The sequence below is a fragment of the Balaenoptera physalus genome (assembly GCF_965194825.1).
Source record: "Balaenoptera physalus genome assembly, chromosome: 6".
Taxonomy (NCBI): Eukaryota; Metazoa; Chordata; class Mammalia; order Artiodactyla; family Balaenopteridae; genus Balaenoptera; species Balaenoptera physalus.
Genome location: NC_138885.1, coordinates 7,387,556 through 7,407,641, shown reverse-complemented (window position 1 = coordinate 7,407,641; position 20,086 = coordinate 7,387,556). Strand labels below are relative to the sequence as shown.

The 20,086-nt window shown below is 51.5% G+C and overlaps 1 protein-coding gene across 4 annotated transcripts in view; it reads right to left on the bottom strand.

Moving 5' to 3' along the window:
* LIMS2 (LIM zinc finger domain containing 2) overlaps positions 1–20,086 on the bottom strand; it is a 41,192-nt gene that overhangs the window by 19,291 nt on the left and 1,815 nt on the right. Inside the window, exon 1 of one of the 4 annotated variants that reach the window (XM_082465925.1) lies at positions 16,275–16,440. The exons of 1 other annotated variant lie outside the window; for it this stretch is intronic. In XM_082465925.1, coding sequence (XP_082322051.1) covers positions 16,275–16,285 — 11 coding nt within the window. In that variant the 5' untranslated portion in view covers positions 16,286–16,440. Of the gene's footprint in view, positions 1–3,238; positions 3,383–16,274; positions 16,441–20,086 lie in introns of those variants that run through there. 2 more of the 4 variants (XM_082465926.1, XM_082465924.1) reach the window with 2 other exon arrangements.

Sequence of the window (20,086 nt, the reverse complement as noted above, 5' to 3'; positions counted from 1 at the left end):
TGCTGATCGCCACAAGGCGGAACAGACAGGGCAGGGACTGACCAGTCGCCATGGGCTGGGCTGGACTCCGTCAGCACAGGCATGGTTTCCTGTCCCAAGAACACTGTGAACCTGGAGGCCTTGTTCTCCCCAAACACACATACCCAAGGTGGCTGGGAGGAAGTTCCAGTGCCTGGCCATGAACAAGACCTTGGCAGGTCTTGGAGTAGTCAGAAATCAACAGGAAATCCTGTGACTCTGAGCCTGGAATTCCCCACTGAAAGGACCCAGAAAATGAAGCCAAAACAAGAATTCAAGTGCAGCCCCAGGCTTCCAGATTGTTCCAGACCTCTGGACCCTAACCAAGCGAGTGCACAGCAGGCCCATCTTCGGTTTGCCTCTCCAGAACCCCGGCCTCCCCGCACGGTAGACATTCAGGGACTGCATGTCCACGCTGTCACCACGGCAGCCAGCCCCCAGAAGAGAAGCTGGCCCTTCACTGGTCTGGGTCTAATTCCCTGGCTGGGTCCCTGGGAGTCTCAGGTCAAGGATTCTGCTGTCTGTCCCCTACACACCTCGCAATAAGCCCCGGCACAGACAGGTGGGGTGCGGGAGTGACCACCTCCCCCCTGCCCCACCGGCTGCCCCAGCCCCGGTCTCGGGCAGGTGCACCCCCGGCGTCACTTCTGTAGCTGCATCCCCATGGCCCCTGCTCCGGACCACAGAGAACACCTCAGCCCACTGGCCAAAGGCAGAGGGATGGGCAGACATGCCCACGTGCCGGACAGCCGGACCACAGCCCCGCCAGAGAAAACGCCAGCTGTCCCCTGCAGGAGGAGGCTGCTCCGGGCTCCGCCCCGCGAGGTTAAACGCTGACAGCCCTAGCCCCCAGCCGTGCCCCTGGAAGGTGCCAGCTCCTCGGGGCCTCACTTCCCCATCAGCAAAGAGGTCACCAGAGGAGCAGAATCCGCCCCGCAGAGCTGAAGCGACGCACTCGCTGCCTGCAGCGCACGTACAGCGCGCGGAGCACAGGGCCGGGCAGGCCAAGCGCTGGATACAGAGCGGTTGTTGCTGGCAGCTCAGGGACCCCCCCCGCGCCGGCCCAGCAGCGCTCCCTGCGAGGACAAAGGAGGGAGACACGCATGCCACGTCCTCCTTCACACATTCCGCCCAAGAGCTGGGAGCACAGTCTGCCCGGTTACCCGCAGGGAGACACCGCTGCCCCGCGCCGGCTGGACAGCACACAAACACTGCCGAGGGCACGGCCACCACCTAGAGGCCAAACCCCAGAGCTGGGGGGCGGGGGGGGCACACCTGTGCTGCCGAGCGGGGCCCATGGGGATGCCGTCACAGAAGTGCCCGCTCCCTGAGACAGGCTGGGGCAGCCAGTGGGGCAGGAGGGAGGTGGTCACCCCCACCTACCCTGTACCCTTCTGCAACCCTCCGCGGCACCCCAAAGGCTCTCAATCTTGACAGCCAACGCAAGCCTATTTGTTGCAAAATGTCACTGAGCTCTAGGCTGGGGTGGGCTGGAGGGAGTCCTCTCTGAGCCAGGTCCTTGTGAGGGGAGGGTGCTGGTTCCAGATAAGGAAACTGACGTGCAGAGAGGGTCAGAAACCTGCTGAGGTCACACGGGATTGGACCCGTGCTCTCTCGTCCCCTCAGCTCCTGGTGGCATCACACAGGCATGACCATTCAACACTGCTTTTTCAACAACCCCAGACCATCCCCCACTCCAGTCTCCCACCCACCAGAGCCTAGAAAGCCAGCGTGAGGGCCCGGGAATAGGCAGGGGCTGGCCACAGGGGCCTTTGCACACTCGAGGGTGAGTCCGTGTCGCTGAGGCCAGGTGATCCCGCACAGCAGTCAGTCACAAGCCAGAAGCTCGAAGAAACATCGAGCTGAGGTTGGCATATGAACGCGTGTGCATGCGTGTGTGCACGGGACTTTCCTGAGGCCTGATCTTCACTATCAGCCCTGCCCTCCTTTCATCTGGGCCGAGTTCTTGTGCTGCATTCATACAGTGAAACCAGCCTCCGGCTTGGCCTCTGGCCCATCAGGGCCCTGGTCGCCCACTCCCGGCTCACTCCACAGATGTCCAGGGTCATCCAGAGGCCAACCGGTGAGGGTTCCCGTTCACCCAGGTAAGTCACTTGGCCTCCCGCGCTCCGGATTCCCCACCGGAGCAGTGGGCTTGTCCAGTGCCCATCCTGGTGTGGCCCCTGGTGAGGGAGGGGCCTGAGACACGGATGCAGGTGCAAGCCCGGCTACAGCAGGTATCCCGCGGGTGGCCCTCTGCAGCCTCTGCTCGGCGCTCCCCACCTGACGGCCTCCCAGACACCTTTGAGGGCTCAACCCTCAGCCCCGCTCCGGAAGGCTGCCCTGGCCACGCGCGCACCGTGAGCACACAGTGGGCCGCACTTTCACCGCGGAGCATCAGCCTCTGGGTTCGCTCTCCTCCCCTCCCGGACCCGCCAGGCCGCCCACCTCCGTGACTGCTGCTCTGTCTCCTCCCTGAATCCCCACCCCCTCCCAAACCCCACCTCCTTCCCACAGCTCCTCCCCCACGCCTCCGGGGGTCCCACCTGCTATTTTGATGCCAAAGACCCCAAGCCCACAGCCCTCACCGCGCTCACTCCCTGCAACTTCAACATGTCCAGGAGCCCCTCCCCCAGCCCCACCCTCACTCCGGGGGCTCCACCATCTAAGTGCCCCCTCGGGCCCTCCCCACCCAGGCTAACTCATCCTCGGAGATGCCCTGAGGTCCATCCCGTACCCACAGGTTCCCCCTGCCAGTCCCAAAGGAAGCGCTCCTCATTTGTCTACACTGGCAGTTCTCCCCGGGATAAAGCAGTTCAGGCTTTAGAGTCAGTGCAAACTGGCTTCAAGTCACAGCCTAGCCATTTTTCGGATGGGCGATGTCCAGCGGGTTCCCTGACCGCCCAGGGTGCTCATCTAGAAAGCGGCCAGAAGGCGGTCCGAGTCTGAAAGCAGTCGTGGCGGTTACCTCGGGCAGCTTATCTGAGCGCCCCCATCCTAGGCGCCCTGCCCAAGAGCGCTGATCCCAGGACCGCAAACCCGGCTGGATTAAGCTGCGCCCTGCCCCCCATGGCCGCCACGCCAGGCGCCGTCCCCACGCCCGGGGCAGCCGGGCCGCCGCCGCCGTCGGAAGGGCCAGGCGGGCGTCCGAGGAAAGGCCCGCGGCGGCAGCTTTCCGGCCATTGTCCCCCGCGCCCCCGCCCTGCCCCCGGCCACCTACCCGGGCGCGGCGGGCGGCGAGCTCTGCCGGTGCTGGCGCCGCCGGTACAGCCCCGACGCGGCGAGCGCGCCCAGCCGGGCGGCCATGGCGCGGGCCTCCTCCTGCCGGCGCGTCGCGGGCCGCCTGCTCCGACCGGCCGTCGGACCCCAGCCTCGGAGGGCAGGTGCGGCGGCGGGCAGCCACCAACGGCCGGGCTGGGCGGCCGGACGCCCGGCGCGCGGGGGGCGCCTCGGCCCCCACCCCTCTGCACAGGAGCTCACGTTACGCACTGCGATCTCCAAAGGGCAGCAGAGTCAACTCCGAATAGAAAGGATATTGTTCCCGCCGCGGGGGCAGCACAGTGAAAGCTGAGGCTGGCAGGGTTGGGTCCAGGCTGGGGAGGGGACACGCTGGGAAGATCCCAAAGAGCACTGAGGTGAGAGGTCCAGTCCACAGTGGCAGGGCAGGATGCCTGGAGATCCCGGGTTGCCAGGAGCCTCCGAGGAAACCCTAAGCCCCCTGGACATGCTGACGATGGTACAGTCATCTGAGGAGGGCAGTATGGGACTGAGCCGGCTTAGGAATCCTGCAAACAGTCAAGAAGCTGATGAGGGATTCCTACACATGCCCACGTTTGCCTTGTTCCCTTCCCTGAGAACCTGCAGCCACCTAGGAGACCCAGACCAGGGCAGCCCGGTCCCTGGATCTGGCCAGCAAATAACCATCCACCCCAAAAGAGGTCCACACTGTCAAAAGCTAGAGGGCGGGCAGCCCCCCAGCTCACCACGGAAAGCAGAAGCTGCAGGATCTGATGGAAGACCACCAGGAAGGCACCGTTTCCACGCATTTTTACCTAAAGGGACTGGCGGGGTTACTGTGGTCTCAGTGCAAACACCCACGGCCAGCATCTGAACTGTGGCCACTGCTGGCCGGGCGGGCACCACGATCGGCATTAAATAAGGATCCAGAGCGCTCACAGAAATCTATAACACGGATTCCATTTCCCTGAAAAACCTTTCTAGTGAGGTCAGGAAGCATGAGCAGTATCTTCCTCCGCCTTCCATCACTCCAGGGTGCTGGTCCTCCACCACTGGGGCAGGAGGAAACTGCGGGGATCCATCGAGACTCAGATGCCAGTCCCAGACACCGAGGAACACACGTCATCCAGTAAATCCAAACACGAGGAAGTAAGTACTCATTAACCACCCCGGGGGTCAACCCCCAAACACAGCCAGATGACCACAAGCATTGGGTGCAGTATAGTTTGTCAAAGCAGCTCAGTTCCAAAGGTACCAACAAGCACTGATCAATTCAACAAATATTTTCTTAAAGGTGGCCCCAGGGGCTAAAGGGCAGAGAGAAGCTGAGCCTGGAGGCAACAAGCAGAAGGATCACCTCCCACCTGCTGATGTAGAGAGATGATTGCTTAAGAAAGCTAGTGTAGAGAGTTTTCTTAGAGCAGCTTCAAGTCGATGGCCTAGGGCCTAGGCCCCTCTTACCAGTGAGGGTGGAGGTACCAGTCACACTGGGATCCCCGGCCAGCATTCTGGCTCCAGAGAACACAGTTGCAAAAACACAGTAAGAATGATGTCAGCAAAAATGGCAGAATAAGGACCTCTGAAAGTTTGTCTTTCCATAAAAGCAATGAAAAAACTAGCAAAGAGTGTCAGCATCACCTTTTTCAGAACTCTGTAAATTAACCAAAGACTTACAGTAACCCAGAGAGCAAGAAAAACTGCTGAGAAGACATACAGATGACCAACAGGTACATGAAAATATGCTCAACATCACTAATCATCAGGGAAATGCAAGTCAAAACCTCAAGGAGATATCACACCTGTCAGAAAGTCTATTATCGAAAAGACAAGAAATAACAAGTGTACGTGAGGATGTGGAGAAAAAGGAACCCTCTTGCACTGTTGGTGGGAATGTAAATTGATGCAGCCACCATGAAAAACAGTATAGAGGTTCCTCAAAAAATTAAAAATAGAACTACCATATGATCCAGCAATTCCACTTCTGGGTATTTATCTGAAGAAAACAAAAACACTAAGTTGAAAAGATATACACACCTCTATGTTCATTGCAGCATTATTTACAATAGCCAAAATATGGAAACAACCTAAGTGTCCATCAATGGATGAATGGATAAAGAAGATGTGGTATATAAATGCAAGGGAATACTATTCAGCCATAAAAAAAAGAATGAAATCTTGCCATTTGAGAAAATATGGATGAAACTTGAGGATATTATGCTAAGTGAAATGTCAGACAGAGAAAGACTAATACTGTGTGGTCACATTTATACTTGGAATTTTAAAAACAAAACAAAACAAAAAGCCTAGGTCAGATACAGAGAACAGATTGATGGTTGCCAGAGGTGGGGGGGGTGGGGGATGGGTGAAATGGGTGAAGGGGGTCAAAGGATACAAACTTCCTTTTATAAGACAAATAAGTCATGGGGATGTAATGTACAGCATGATGACTATAGTTAATAATACTGTATTTCATATTTGAAAGTTGCTAAGAGAATAAATCTTAAAAGTCCTCATCACAAGGAAAAAAAATTTTTTATAACTATGGTGTCTAGTTAACTAGATGTTAACTAGACTTATTGTGGTGATCATTTCACAATATATACAAATATCAGATCATTATGTTGTACAGCTAAAACTAACATGGGGCTTCCCTGGTGGCGCAGTGGTTGAGAATCTGCCTGCCAATGCAGGGGACACGGGTTCGAGCCCTGGTCTGGGAGGATCCCACATGCCGCGGAGCAACTACGCCCGTGAGCCACAATCACTGAGCCTGCGCGTCTGGAGCCTGTGCTCCACAATAAGTGAGGCCGCGATAGTGAGAGCCCCACGCACTGTGATGAAGAGTGGCCCCCGCTTGCCACAACTGGAGAAAGCCCTCGCACAGAAACGAAGACCCAACACAGCCATAAATAAATAAAAAACTAAAAAAAAAACAAAAAACAAAAAACTAACATAATATTGTATGTCAATTATACCTCAATAACAATAGATAAATTAAAAATATAACCAACTGGGAGGGGGTTATAAAAGCTGAATCTTGGTAAGAACACCTTTATGGTGTTTTAATTTATCCTAGTCCTTAATCCCCACTTCCTAACTTCATAGCTGCCTAGAAAAGTAACTGGCTGCATTCCCAGTAATGAGGGAGCAGAACAGGGCTGAAACTCTTTCAGAGATTCATTCCCAAAGGAGAATGACCTGGTCTTCCCTGGAAGATCCTGCTTGAAAGGCTGGTTTTTATGTGACCTCACTCACACTTACCCAGTGCTCAAAGCCTCTCCTGGGGTGAGTTTTCCAAATGTATTTTACTATCACAACTACCTATGTATTACTATCATAGCTGCCATTGTCACAGGCAAAGGGTAACAGTTGGGCAATTGACTAATCAAAAAGCTTAAAAGGAAAAACCAAGCAATGAGATGTCCTTAGGGGCTTCGAAAAGAACCGACATATTCCTGGGAATCTAGAAGGCCATGTGAATGCCCAGGGCTATGTGCATGCTCAGGAAAGTCCTTAGAAGGTCCTAAGCTCTCACTTCTGATGGACCTTTTGGGCTCTGTACAATCAGGAAGTGAAGACTAAGGCGGAGTTGTAAAATGCCTGGTTGGATGTTGAAACTGTGCCCCAACATACACTCAGAGCCTTCAGTAAAGGCTGGGAGACTTACTGGTTTCAGACATTCAAGAAAATCTCTGTCTAATCATTAGCTGACTACTAAACTAACCAGGCAGAGACTTCAGTGGCCACAAATGACAGAGATACAGACTTTATAGAATCGGTTCAGAAAAATCACTAAACAAACAATAAGCAGCAACAAGAAACCCTGGGGAGTAGGGAGAATCTGGTTTCCAGAGCTGCCACATTATTTTATTTGAAAAGTCCTGTTCTCAGCAAAAATTATGATACACACAAAGAAACAACAAAAAAAATGACCTAGACACATAAAAAAAAAGAGCAATCAACAGAAACTGTCCCTGAGGAAGCCCAGATGTTAGACTTACTAGACAGACCTCAAATCAGCTAATATAAATACGTTCAAAGAACTAAAGGAAGCCAGGTCTAAAAAACTAAAGAAAAGTATGAAAATGTCTCACCAAATGGAGAATATCAACAAAGAGAGAGAAATTATAAAATGGGACCAAAAACAAATCCTAGAGTTGAAAAGAAATACTAAAGAGAGTCCTTCAGGATGAAATGAAAGGACACTAGACAATAATTCGAATCCACATGAAGAAATTAAGAGCAGGGACTTCCCTGGTGGTGCAGTGGCAGTTAGGAATCCGCCTGCCAGCATGGCAGGGACACAAATTCAATCCCTCGTCCGGGAAGATCCCACATGCCTCGGAGCAACTAAGCCTGTCCTCCACAACAACTGAGCCGGTGCTCTAGAGCCTGTGAGCCACAACTACTGAGCCCATGGGCCACAACTACTGAAGCCCGCATGCCTAGAGCCCATGCTCCGCAACAAGAGAAGCCACTGCAATGAGAAGCCTGAGCACTGCAATGAAGAGTAGCCCCTGCTCACCGCAACTAGAGAAAGCCCGCACAGAGCAACGAAGTCCCAACACAGGAAAAAATAACTAAATAAATAGGAAAAAAAAGAGAAGAAACTGTTAAATTATTTAAAAACAAAACAGAAATTAAGAGCAGTAAAGGTAACCATAAGATAAATATAAAAGACAGTATAAATGTATTTTTTGTTTGTAAACCTTTTTTTCCAATCTGGTTTAAAGATGACTGAGTAATGAAATAATTTAACACAAAAGAAGGCAATGGTGTAGGAATTAAGAAACAAAAAAGACATAAGACAAATAGGAAAAAATAGGAAAGTGGCAGATGTAAACCCCAGTTATCAGTAATTACATTACATGTAAATGGATTAAACTTTCCAATTAAAAGTTTTTTGAATTTTTTTAAATGGATATTTTAAATGTGATCCAATTATATGCTTTCTACAAGAGATTCACTTTAGATTCAAAAACACAAAAAGCTGAAAATAAAAGAATGGAAAAGATAGACCATTCAAACAGCAAACAAAAGAGAACTGGAGTGGCTATACTATCAGACAAAATAGACTTTAAGGCAAAAATTGTTACAAGAGCAAAGAAGGACATTTTATGATGATAAAAGAGTTAATCCATAAAGAAGAAATAACAAGTATAAACATAGGCACCTAACAACAAAGTCCCAAAATACCTGAAGCAAAAACTGACAGAACTGAGAGGAAAAATAGATAATTTAAAAATAATAGCTAGAGACTTCAATACTCCACTGTCAATAATGGATAGACCATTATATAGAAGCTAAGCAAGGATATAGAAGACATAAACAACACTATAAGCCAACTAGGCCTAAAAGACATCTATAGAACACTCCGCCCAACAATAGCAGAATATACATTCTTCTTAAGTGCACATGGAACATTCTCCAGGACAGACCATATATTAGGACATAAAACAAGCCTCAATAAATTAAAATGATTGAGATCATAGGAAGCATATTCTCAGACCACAGCAGAATAAAATTAAAATCAATCATAAAAGGAAAGTTAGTGAATTCACAAGTATGTGGAAATTAAATGACACACTCCTAAAGAACCAATGAATCAAAGAAGAAAACACAAGGGAATTTAGGAAATACTTTGGAATGAATGAAATGAAAACACAACAGACCAAAATTTATTGGATGAAGCTCAAGTGGTGCTCAATTTATAACTGTAAATATCTACAGTAAAAAAATCTCAAATCAATAAGCTAACCTCCCACTTTAAGGAACTAGAAACAGATTAGTAAACTAAACTCAAAGTAAGCAAAAGGAGGAAATAATAAAGATTAGAGCAGAAATAAATCAGACAGAAACTAGAAAAAAATAGAGAAAATCTATGAAACCAAAAGTTGGTTCATTGATAAGATCAACAAAACTTAACAAATCTTTTTCTAGTCTGACCAAGAAAAAAAGAGAACATTCAAATGACTAAAAATCAGAATGAAACAAGGGACTGAACTTAGAGAAATTTAAAGGATTGTAAGGAAATACTATGAACAATCATATGCCAACAAATTAAATAACCTAGTTGAAATGGACAGACTCCTAGAAAGATATAAATTACCCAAACTGACTCAAGAAGAAACAGAAAATCCAAATAGACCAGTAACAAGTACAGGGAATAGGTTAGTAATTTTAAAAAAAAGAAAAAGAAAAAAAAAACTTCCCACGAAGAGGACCCCAGGACCAGATGGTTTTATTAGCGAATTTTATCAAATGTTTAAGTAGAATTAACACCAGTCCTTCACAAAAAGCTTCCCAAAAATCAACCAAGAGGGAACACCTTAACTCAGTGAGGCCAGTATTGCCCTAATACCAACACCAGACAATGACATCACAAGAAAACTACAGATCGACATCCCTTATGAATACAGATGTCCTCAACAAAACTGAATCTAGAAGCCTATAAAAAGTATTATACAACATGACCAAATGGGATTTATCTCAGGAAGATAAGGTTGTTTTAACATTATAAAATTGATACATCATATCAATAGAATAAAGGGAAAACACCACATGATCATCTCAGTGAATGCAGAAAACACACTTAACAAAATCCAACACCTTTCATGATTAAAACAAAACAAAACAAAAAAAACTCAAGGATCTAGGAATAGAAGGGAATTTCTTCAAACTGCAAAAAAAACCACAGCTAACATCATACTTAATTGTAAGACTGAAAGGTTTCCCTCTAAGGTCAAGAACAAGACAAGATATCCAGCCTCCTCATTTCTTTTCAACATTGCACTGGAGGTTCTAGCAAAGACAACTAGGCAGGAAAAGGAAATGAAAGGCATCCAGATTGGAAAGAAGGAGTAAAACTATCTCTAATTGTGCATCACATTTTCTTATATATAGAAAACCCTAAAGAACTCCCCCCTGACAAACACACACACACAAACCTATTACAGCTACTAAATTAATTCAGCAAGGTTGCAGGATGAAAGAACAATATACAAAAAATCACTAGCAATGAGCCATCTGAATATAAAATTAATAAAACAATTCCATTTTTAATAGCATCAAAAAGAAAAAGTATTGGGCTTCCCTGGTGGCGCAGTGGTTAAGAATCTGCCTGCCAATGCAGGGGACACAGGTTCAAGCCCTGGGCCAGGAAGATCCCACATGCGTGGAGCAACTAAGCCCATGCACCACAGCTACTGAGCCTGTGCTCTAGAGCCCACAAACCACAACTACTGAAGCCCATGCGCCTAGAGCCCGTGCTCTGCAACAAGAGAAGCCACCACAATGAGAAGCCCACGCACCGCAACAAAGAGTAGCCCCTGCTTGCCACAACTAGAGAAAGCCTGTGCACAGCAACGAAGGCCCAACGCAGCCAAAAATAAATAAATAAATAAGAAAAAAATACTTAGAAATAAATTTAACCAAAGAAGTGTAAGCCTTATACACTGATAACTATGCAACGTTGTTGAAAGAAATAAAAGAAGACCTAAATAAATGGAAAGACATCCCATGTTCATGGATTAGAAAACCTAACATTGTTAAGATGGCAATACCTTTCCCCCCAAATGACCTATGGATTCAACACAATCCGTATCAAAATTCCAACTGCCTTTTTTACAGAAATGGGCAAGCTAATCCTAAAATTCATATGGAAATAAATGCAAGGGACTCAGAATAGTTGTTCAAAACCACTTGAAAAAGAACAAAGTCAGAGGACTCACATTTCCCAATTTCACAACTTACTACAGAGTTACAGTAATCAAAACAGTATGGTACTGGCATAAGGATAAACACGTACATCAGTGGAATCAGATTGAGAATTCAGAAATAATCCCATACATCCAGGGTCAATTGATTTTTGACAAGCCTGCCAAGATAATTCATTGAGGAAAGAATAGTCTTGTCAACAAATGATGCTAGAACCACTTAATAACCACATGAAAAAGAATGATTTTAAACCTCTACTTCAGGTCATATATACAAACTGACTCATAAAAAATAAAAATAAAAAATAAATAAAAACTGGCTCATAATGGATTGAAAACTGAAATACTAGAGTTAACACTAAAGAACTCCTAGAAAAAAACATAGGTATAAATCTCCATGGATTAGGTAACAGTTTCCTAGATATGAAACCAAAAACTCAAGCAATCAAAAATAAATAGGTAAATAAGACTTCATCAAAATTTAAAACTTTTGTGCATTGAAGGACACTATCAGGAAAGTTAAAAGACAATCCACAGCAGAAAGTATTTGCAAATCATATATCTGACGAGTGTCTAATATCCAGAATACAAAAAGAACTCTTACAACCCAACAATAAAAAGAATCCAATTTTTAAATGGGTACAGAATTTGAGTAGACGTTTCTCCAAAGAAGATATACAAGTGGCCAATAAGCACCTGAAAAGGTGTCCAACATCACAAGTCACTAGGGAAATAAAAGTCAAAACTATAATGTGATACCACTTTACACCTACTAATGCAGATAATGATGTATTAATTAGGACGTGGAGAACTGGAACCCTCACACATTCCTGGTGGGAATGTAAAAATTGTGCTGTTACTTGGAAAACAGCTTGGCAATTCCTCAAAAAGTTTAACATAGAGTTACTATGTGACTCAGCAATTCCACTCCTAGGTATATGCTCCAGAAAGTAGAAAATATATATAGGGATGTTCACAGCAGCATTATTCATAAGAGCCAAAAGTGGAAACAATTCAAATGTCCACCACAGATGAACATATAGACAAAATGTGGTATATCCATATAAGGGAATATTTGGCTAAAAAAAGGAACAAAGTACTGATTCATATGACAACATAAATGAACCTTGAAAACATGATGCTAAATGAAAGAAGCCAGGCAAAAAAAAAAAAAAAAAAAAAAAAGGTGACATAATGTATGGTTCCATCTATATGAAACGTCCAGAACAGGCAAATCAGTAGAGACGGGAAAGCAGACTAGGAATTGCCAAGGGCTGGGGGAGGGGGGAAATTGGCTGCAAATGGGTTTCTTTTGGGAGTGATGAAAATGTTCTAGAATTAGTAGTGATGGTTGCATAACCTGGTGAATGTACTAAAAGCCACTGACCTGTACACTCTGAAACAGTGAATTTCATGGCATGGGATTCCTATCTCAAATGTTTAAGCAGCACACACGTAGTGATGAATGCAACTATGTCACTTACTAGGGCAGAGACAAGGGCCAGGGCAGCCGCCAGCAAGGCATGAGATGGCGCTGCCTCTCTGGCTGAGTGGTTAGTGCCACCCCCAGGGGAGCCAGCGACACCACCACAAACAGCCTCTCCGCCAGAGCCAACCTCACTGGGGGGCTGAAGACGACTCGCCCAGATCCTTTGGCATGCCTGAGATGATGAACAGTGTATTCCAACCTTCTTGCCTCACAGGAAATTCGAGTAAATAGACATCATCAGAAATTGAGAAGATCTGAATAAACAGCACAAGGAGGACAGTTCAGGTACCTCCCTCTGCCCCGCTCCCCACCTAGAAGTGAAGCCCCCAGGAAGGCTTAAGTGAGAATCTGCACGTGGTAGGTGGGAGCAGGGAGCAGCCGCTGCGCAGGGAACGCCTGGCCCCTCCTCCCAGCCGTGTGCCCGGGTCATCCTGTGCCAGCTCACACTGCACACTGCTCAGTTTTCAGGAATTTCGTGAACGGGTTCACATCACATGGGTAGCCTGAAGTGAGCCCAGGTAGAGGTGTTGTTATAGTACGGAACTGGGCACACGCTACAGGTCAGGCCAGCCGGAGAGGGGAGTCTACACTAGAAGCAGAGGAAAAGGGAGGGGGTGAGGGGCCATGGGCGGGGCCCAGCCTGGGGCTCAGGCCTCCGCTGCACATCCCGTGTCACCCGCTTCCCACTTTGCTTAAACCCTTGACTCCATCACAGCCCCATGTGCTGTCCTGAGGGCTCTGGCTGCCACCCTAGCTGCACCCCGGCAGGTTGCTCTACTGAGGGGTCACTGGCCATATTCCTGAGGAGGGTGGGGAACAGCTGGGAGCACCATCGGGGTCGGGGGAGGCTGGTAGGTGTGAGGACAGAGCTCTAGCAGCCCCACTCTGCACCGTACCGAGCATGGGACCCGGCTGGGATCTGGCAGCCTCTGCGGATGCCGGTCATGTGGTGGGTGGGACCTGGTGGGTAGGCCAAGCCACTGAGTCACACTGCTGCGAGCACCAGGTCCCAGGCTCCCTCTGGAAGAGAGCTGCTGCCAGGCCAGGTCCCTGGGGAGGAGACGTAACCCACCCGGGCTTGAAAACCGGTGATGCCAAAGGCCCCTTCAGCTGGGACAAAGATGCGGTGTTTTCAAGGTCCAGAGTCCCCAGGGCAGCAGCTGGGGCTGAGCCTCTTCCCACAGCACAGCTGCTCCCTAAGCAACCACGCCCACGTTCCAGGCCTCATTCACTCTTCCGCCCTAGCTCAGCCCTCTCCTGGCTGCAGGCCCTCATGTCCAGTCTCAGGGTTTCCCCCTAGACTCACCACAGCTCTTCGAATGCTTCATGGCCCAAACTAGCTCTGTGTCCACTCCCACACCTGCCGCCACAAACTGGGCATCCTCTTCCTGGATCCGCCCTGGGTCCAGACTCCACCCCCCAGGTCCCCTGAGTCCGTCTAGTCTTCTCGAGCCCCGTGGCTGCCAAGAAGAGGCTCTCTCGTTGCTTGCCTCCTGGCCAGTCTCCTTCCCCACCTCTTCCTCAGCAGCCCCAGAGGAGTATTTCCAAAGTGCCCGGTCATGCACATCACTCCAGGTCACTTCAGTGGCTTCCCACTGCCCTCCCTCTGGTCTCATCTGCTCCAGTCCCATGGAGGGCTGGGACTTTACGCCGTTGGCAGGGAGAGCCCCAGAAGGTGCATGAGGTGTACAAGGACAGGGTCATTTCCAAAGGTCAGCCTGGTCTGGGCAGCAAGGGATGATGTGGGGAGAACCAGCATCCAGGTGTGAGAACTGCCCTGGCATCTCGTGGGGGCAGTGGACGTGCGGAGGGCATGGTGGCATGAAAATGAAACTTCACAGCTTCTGGGACAGGAAAAACCTCGCCCACCCCAAAGATTGGGTAGAATGTCCATTGCTCTGCCAGCCTGGCCCCTATGCCTGTGTGGGGAGGGGAGGCTAGCCAGCCCTGGCATGACGCCGCATGTGGTAGGCAAACTTCAAAGGAGGGTGGAGACCACTCACAGCTTGTGAAAAACAAAATGAGCAGGAGAATGAATACACCACAAGAAAAGAAGAAAGCCACCAAAATGTTCCTGAGGGCATTTCTGAGGAGTGGAACTGCCGGTGTTTTCTTTCTTTCTTCTAATGTTTCTGTTACCTTTTTTGTTTCTGGGTTTTTCCTAACTCTCTAAGATGAGCAGCTTTACTTTCACAAGGAAAAACCCGACTCAGTGTTTTCCAAGGCTACTCTGGTCCGTGTCACTTGACGACCAGCATCTTTCAGGCTCAGGGAGCCTGCTGGAGCCAGGCAGCAGCTGGGGCAGGCTGGCCTCTGCTCCGCCCCTCCTCCACCGCCTGCCTTCCCAGCTTCTCCTGCCGGGCTGCGTCTGGCTGACCCGACGGCCCCCCTCTTCCTGGAAGACCCCCGGGACTCAGGGTTGAGAGGACTCCTGCTGAGGGAACAGCGGTGCGTCCGGGTTTCTGCCTCAACGCCCACCCAGGGCATCTGGGCAGAAGCTGCTACAGAAGCTGGCACCCTGCGGCTCTGCCCTACGATCTCTTCTGCGCCTGGAGAACCACCTGCCACGCGTCCCACCCCCACCCCACCACCCATCCATCTGTCGCTGCTCCTGATTCTGTCCCTGTTCTCTCCCCCCTTCTTTCCCTCGGAAGCTCTGAGGGTGCGGAGCGAGGCAGCCGGCAGGGGCGCCCTGCGAGGGACCGGAGGACACGAGCGCACCAGGAGGGGTGAGCACTGGGGGCTGGCTTTGTCCACAGACTTGGGTCGGGACAGGAAGTCTGCGAAGTGGGCAGCAAATCGCATATGAAGCACAGGACTCCCCAGGTGACAGGACCCGTGCTGGTTCTGGGGCTGCCCTAAGACTCGGGGTCACAGCCTTAATAGCGATCAATGTGCCCCTGCAGGCTGGGTGACCGCCCTGCACATCACCTAGGTTTGGGTCCACCACCCTGTCCCGAGTGGCCGCTCCCCATTCCTGGGCACTGCCTCTCCAAGCCCCTTTCCCCAGCAAAGCCACGGGGTCCCCTCCACCCTTCCGCCCAAGTCAAGGGGTGGTGAAGAAGAGCATCCTCCTCCCAGGGATTGGCTGGAAGGGGGCGCCCGACCTCAGAGACCAGCCCCTCCCACCCAGCCGTGAGTCATGCACTTGTACCCAGCCACGTTCCAGAAAGGGCCGCAGAGGCCAACACCGGCCAGAAACTGGTGGACATGTGACTGGCCTGGTGAGTCACTCGGGCTCTGTGGCCTCAGTCACCCCATCTGTGAAATGGCCACAAGGGGTATGAGAGCAGAACCTGGGCCAGGCCTGGGGGAGTTTCCTGCCCCCAGCCCATCCCCGTGCAGCCTATGTTTGGGGGCAGTTCTGGCCAGGCCCCCAGTCAGACCTTTTACCATTTTTACCATTCCTGGCTTACAGAAGAGGGAACAGAGGCTCCAGAGGTGAGGCCTCACAGATCACACAGGGAAGCTGGAAGAAGCCGACAGCCTGGGTTTTGACGCCTTGCCCTTTAGTTGGCTGTGACCTTGAGCAAGTCCCCGGCCCCTCTGAGCCCCGAGCCCTGGTCCTCCGGAGGGGGCGGGGCTGATGGCCCCGTCGTGCGGGGCAGGCCCTTCACCTGCCGCTGCCCGGGGCCGGCGGGAGGGCGGGACGCGCCGGGCAGGGGCCGCTGACCTGACCGGCGCTGCCGCCCGGGAGCGGCCGAGGTGGAGGGGCCGCGCGAGGCCGGCGTGCGGGAAGGGCTCCCGGCGGGCGGGGGTCCTGTCGCGCAGCCCCCCTCCCTGGCCAGCGGCGCCCTCCGCCCGGGGGCAGTTACCTTCCCGTCATGGTGGCCGAGCGCGCCGAACCGGGGCCGCCTCGGGACCCCCAGAGCCGCTGCCGCCGCCGCCGCCGCCGCCCGCCGAGCGCCCGCCCGCAGGTCCGCGCGGAGCGAGGAGACGCCCAAAAAAGGCCGGGAGCCGCTCCGCCCGCCGCGCAGCCCAGCCCAGCCCAGCCCAGCCCAGCCCAGCCCAGCCCGCCGAGCGGGAGGTGGGGGCCGCGGCCGGAGAGCGGGGGGGGGGGGGGGGGGGCGGGCGCCCCGCCCACGAGGTGTGGGCGGGGGCGGGCGAGGCGCTGGGAGCCCAACGCTGGAGCGCGGGGAGGGGGCGCCGCGCCACCCGCGCCGCCTTGTCTCGGGGGACACGCGAGCTCGGCCTGCGGCGGGCGCGGGTCACGTCCTCCCCGCCGGCTTCGCCCGCCACCTCCCGGATTCCGGGCATAGCTTTCCTTTAAAAGGGAGGGAAGTTATAACAAACGCGAACGAGCCCCCTCGCCCCGCCGGGGCGCCCCACCCGGCGCTCCCCCTCCGCTGTCCCGGGCCGCCCTGGAACGCGAACACACGCAGGGGGCGGGAGGACGGGGGAGAGAGTGGCGGTGCTGAGACCACCTCCCTCCCCGCTGGCCCCCAAGCCCGGAGTCCCCGCTGCGGCCCCGGGCAGGAAAGGGGGTCACCTCAGCGCTTTAATTCCGCAGACCGATGTTTCTGGGCACCGACTCCCTCCCGGGGCGCTGGGGACTCCCAGTGCACGCAGCCCCGCCTCCAGGGAGGTCAAGGTCGAGGGGCGCCCCTCGGAGTCAGGAGCCTGGCTCTGCATACTTGGATGCCAGGCCAGGAGATTACCTAGTGCCCTCCCCAGGAAATTACCACTTCATCCAAGTCTGTGAGCAGCCCCCTAACCCAGCAGAAGGTACTTTGTGAAGACAAACCAAACGCCGAAGTTGGGGAGGAGGGCCAGGTACTACTCCTCCTTCCTGTGATGAAGCGCTCGCTCTCGGTAAGCTAGAGGAGAGCCATTAAAGTGACCTGGTGACATAAAACCATTTAGGGAATCTATTCTGAGAAAAGTGTTAAACAAACAAACGAAACAAAAGCCTCACTCTACCCGAAGGCAGATATTTCTAGCGGGGCAGTGGAGTGCAGCTCATAATTGGAGACGGCCCACATGATACCGTCGGGGGGCGGGCGGGGGGGGGGGAGGCAGGCAGAACTGAGCAGCCTGGTCTATTAACCCGACTGAACGTCGCGCATTACTTCTTGGCAACAGACAAAGACTCTCTAGAAATGGCCATGCAAAGTAGCAACCTATGAATAAACAGGGAATTCCGAAAGATGAATTGATACTACCGTGCAGCCTTATATCTGCAGAATAAGCTTGGAAAAGGCACCTATTCCTAAGTAGCTGATATCTTGAAGCTAGTGTGGTTTGCAGTTGTTCTTTTTGCGAACATGTCTTAGCAGATTCTGATTAACTGTAATTTGCTGGTTGATTAAGTGTAGAATGTGGATGATTTCTTGGGTCGTCTGCCTGTTGAGAGAGAAATGCTTTCCGTAATTGTGAACACCGAGAAGCACGTGTGCTGGGGGTCGTGCACCAGAAATGGACTGGATGCTTAAGCGAGTACTGGGGTCCTGTGGGAACCAAAGGGGATGAAAAGTAGACGGCAAAACACCAAAGGGACCTGCTCCCTACCTGTAGGGGATCCCATGCCTGCCCTCCAGCCTTCCAGCCTCCCTTTGTACTGTTGCTGAGCAGGAGACTATCTGCCTGTGGCCAAACCAGAGCCCTCTGCTGCTCACCCATCATCCAGAGTGCCTCTTCCCTGTGCGGGGGGCAAACTCAGCAAGAGCTGGGTGGCGACTGTGGCATCGTTCAGCCCCACTGGAGATGTGCAGCCTCCAGGAGTCATGGGCCAGCCTCCTATGGTGCAGCTACAGGTCAGATTTGCAAGAAAGAGCGTGCAGTCTCCTGGCAGTGGTTATTCAGATGTTCACTCACTCATCACCCCTTCATTCAAGACTATTCATGGTGTATGAGCACCGGGGGTACAGCTGTGAACAAGAGGACCTGGGCCAAGCTCTCACTGAGTTTAGCTGGGGCGGGGGACAGGCTGTAAACAAGTAAACATGATTTTAGACAGGGACAAGTGCTGCAAAGAAAAGGCAGTGTACGGGGCTGCTTTAGAGTGGAGGGGCGAGTGGAGGTGACGCTTGAATGAGGAAAAGAGTTGGCGGAAAAAACAGCAAGTTCAGGGGCCCTGAGGTCAGAAAGAAGGTGGTCTGGAGAGCGGGAGGGCGGGGCATGGGGAATAAGGGAGAGGGTGGGGCCAGAGCGCAGGGGCGGAGTCTAAGAAAGGACGGACACAACACTGACACCAACGTGGATGAATCTCCAGACATGACTCTGAGTGAAAGAAGCCCTTACGCAAAAGAGCACCTGCTCCATTTATATCAAGCTCTACAGCAGACAAACTGGCCGGTGGTGGAAAAAATTCAGGATGGTGGCTGCCTCAGGGTGTGCGTGGGGGGCAAGGATTGGCTGGAAAGGGGCATGAAGAAACTTTTGGGGGTGATGATAATGTTCTATATCTTAATAGGGGCTTGGGTCACACAAGTGTATGCATTTGTCAAAAATCATGGCATGTACAGTTAAGATTTGTGCATTTAATCTTGAGAAAGAAAAACAGAGCTGGAGGAATCAGGCTCCTGGACTTCAGACTATACTACAAAGCTACAGTAATGAAGACAGTATGGCACTGGCACAAAAACAGAAATATAGAGCAATGGAACAGGATAGAAAGCCCAGAGATAAACCCACGCACATATGGTCACCTTATCTTTGATAAAGGAGACAAGAATATACAATGGAGAAAAGACAGCCTCTTCAATAAGTGGTGCTGGGAAAACTGGACAGCTACATGTAAAAGAATGAAATTAGAACACTCCCTGACACCATACACAAAAATAAACTCAAAATCGATTAAAGAGCTAAATGTAAGGCCAGACACTATCAAACTCTTAGAGGAAAACATAGGCAGAACACTCTATGATGTAAATCACAGCAAGATCCTTTTTGACCCACCTCCTAGAGAAATGGAAATAAAAACAAAAATAAACAAATGGGACCAAATGAAACTTAAAAGCTTTTGCACAGCAAAGGAAACCATAAACACACGGTTGCACATCCCAGGGAAGGTGGCAGGGGAGTGGGCACTGTGAACCTGGAGCTCAGAGAGGTCCCATCTCTGCAAAGATGTGGAAGGTTTGGTGCAGATGCAGTTTCAACCCTGGGGCTCATGAGGTCACTGACGGTGTCTGTGCTGAGCCAGGAGCCCTCCAAGGGTGAGAGGTCAGGGGACCAGGGAGTGAGGTATCACAGAAGCCCGGAGGGCATGACTGCTCCCATGTGCAAGCTGCTCTGGTTGCAGGACAGGGAGGGACCTGGACTTGGTGGCAAGAGCAGGCCACGCGTATGCGGGGACCTGAGTCCAGCTGGAGGGGTGCGGGGGACCCTGCAATGCCCCACTCCTAGGAGCACTCCTCACCGTGGTCGCGCAGACGGTGTTCCCTGCGGTGGGGCAGGCAGCGCCCTAGGGGGAGAATGGAGGTGACCGGGAATATTATAACTGCTTGGAGAAATCCTGCTCTAGGGGGGCAGAGACGTGGGAGGGAGGGAGGAGGAAAGGGTGCAGTTAGGAGGCTGGGGTTTGACAGGGAGGGAGCCCCTGATGACACTCAGGAGTGAGGCTTGAATCACCCACTTAATGTGATGATTCAGAGCAGGACAGATGAGGCTTTGAGACGTCACAGGG